The sequence below is a fragment of the Egretta garzetta genome, unplaced genomic scaffold (genome assembly GCF_000687185.1).
Source record: "Egretta garzetta isolate BGI_Z169 unplaced genomic scaffold, ASM68718v1 scaffold233, whole genome shotgun sequence".
Lineage (NCBI taxonomy): Eukaryota > Metazoa > Chordata > Aves > Pelecaniformes > Ardeidae > Egretta > Egretta garzetta.
In genome coordinates this window covers 678,417-680,386 of record NW_009259194.1, presented here as the reverse complement: position 1 = coordinate 680,386, position 1,970 = coordinate 678,417, and the positions used below count along the sequence as shown (strand labels likewise).

General features: G+C 41.7%; 1 protein-coding gene across 1 annotated transcript in view; it reads left to right on the top strand.

Moving 5' to 3' along the window:
* The window catches only part of NEFL (neurofilament light), a 3,085-nt gene extending 2,329 nt beyond the window's left edge, over positions 1–756 (top strand). Inside the window, exon 3 of the mRNA XM_035891393.1 lies at positions 176–756. Coding sequence (XP_035747286.1) covers positions 176–357 — 182 coding nt within the window. The 3' untranslated portion in view covers positions 358–756. The remainder of the gene's footprint in view (positions 1–175) is intronic.
* The last annotated feature ends 1,214 nt before the right edge of the window (positions 757–1,970 follow it).

The following is a 1,970-nucleotide window of genomic DNA, read 5'->3' as shown; positions in this document are numbered from 1 at the left end:
CTGCAGTTTGGTGGTTCTGTCCCTGCTTTCAGGCAAAATCAGTTGCCAGCTCCATCATGTTCAGCTGGCTGCCATCCAAATGTGTGGGGGTGAAGAGTGCAGGTAGGCTGGCTCCTGCTAAATTGGCATTGGGAGTGGTACTTAGATGTGAAATACTACTTTCTGTTTTTCAAAGGTGCTAAGGAAGAATCTGAAGAAGCCAAAGAGGGTGAGGAAGAGGAAGGAGAAGGGGAAGAAACAGCAGCCGAAGAAGGGGAGGAGTCTCAGGAAACTGCTGAGGAGGAAACTGGTGAGGAAGAGAAGAAAGAGAAAGAAGCAGCAGGAAAGGAAGAGAGTGAAGTGAAGAAGAAGGCTTGATTTTTTTTTTAGGCAGCCTAGCTTTCTCATCAGGTCAAGAGAATAAGCGATGATTGACTGAGCTAAAATTGCAGTCTCACATATTTAATTCAGTGACCACTGAGGTTTAAAGTTAATGATCTATGATGTTTCTCTCTGTGCAGAGTATCAGTATGCTTGCAGAGCACCCACTGGCTTGCTCCCTGAATGCCGCATGGTCTACACGTATGAATTCAGGGGTTATGTCTTTCTTGGGTGATTCAGAACCTTAAAATTTAAAATGGGGGGAAAAAAAATAAGTCATGGGAATGAACGTTATCTTTAACTTGCATTTAAAATAAATATGGAAACCTTGGGTGGGTGAAACAATGGGAGGCTTCAATAAGTATGTGCAATAAAGCTAGTCAATAAAGTTACAGAAATGCTTACACAGATTCCTTGTACGTGTCATGTGTCACTAATGCACTTAAAAGGTTGATAAAGTGGTGCATCACACTCGTCTGTCGTGCCTGTGGGACGGGATATGGGATACTGGTTTCTGTTTCTGGCTGATATGCTTGGAGGACTAATAGGTGGACAAAGAATCTTTTGAGATGGGGCTATAAAATTTCACGTGGAAGTCTTATAATGGTAAAAATAAGACTGGAGTCTGCTGGTAGCTTTGTGGTGGTTTTCACTGGGCTATTGAATGTACACAAGAACAAGCTCCCTTTGGAAAAAAAGGGAGAAATTTTAACCAACTAATACAGAGGCAAAATGCAAACATGGCTGTTGAACGGTGGTAGGAAGTTGTTCAACATCTGACAGTTGGGTGATGAAAGGGAAGAATGAATGTGGGTGTAGCTGAGACTTGGAGCAATGGCTGTATATTTAAAAAAAAAAAATAAAAGCTGGGGTGAGGTGTTAGAAGGAAGGATGAGGTGGGGGGGTTCTCTCTGCTGCCTGAATGAGCTGCCTTCTGGGGTGCTATCTTAAGTCAATCCACTATGGGCTGAATAGTAAGTAATAGCCTGGTAATAAAAATAAAAATTAATAGTTTTTCTACTGAGAATTTGTTGGGGCATTTTAAAGTTTTGAGTGTGAGCTAAAGCAAAGGCCTAATCTGTGATCAGGTAGGAAATGGGAACAGCTCAAACAGCAGCAAAGCCTGACAATTCTGCAAGCGATGTCCTGTGTCTGAGCCTATTTATTTTCAGTTGGCTAAAGCTGATGCATAAAATTAAACCTTGTGCTAGGGGCAGGTACTGGGCTAAAGCTGCAAATTAAACCATTTTAAATAAAATGATGGAAACCCACATTAAAACAGGCATTACATGGCTGCACTAAAACTTCCCACAGTTTTTTTCAGCTAGATGGATTTTTTTTTTTTTTTTTACATAGGACTCGGGGGCAATGTTCAGTTTTGTACACTGACTTCACGGTATCAACTGATTTGTATTTGTTTTCCTCCATGGAGAGAAAGGATGTGTGTCCTGGTTTTGGCTGGGATAGAGTTAATTTTCTTCCTAGTGGCTGTGTGGTTCTGAGTTGCCAGCCGGGGTTAAACCACTGCAGTCCTTTTTGGTGCCCAATGTGGGGCTCGAAGGGTTTGAGATAATGACAGGTTTGATTGGAATGTGCTAGATCTAATTTAT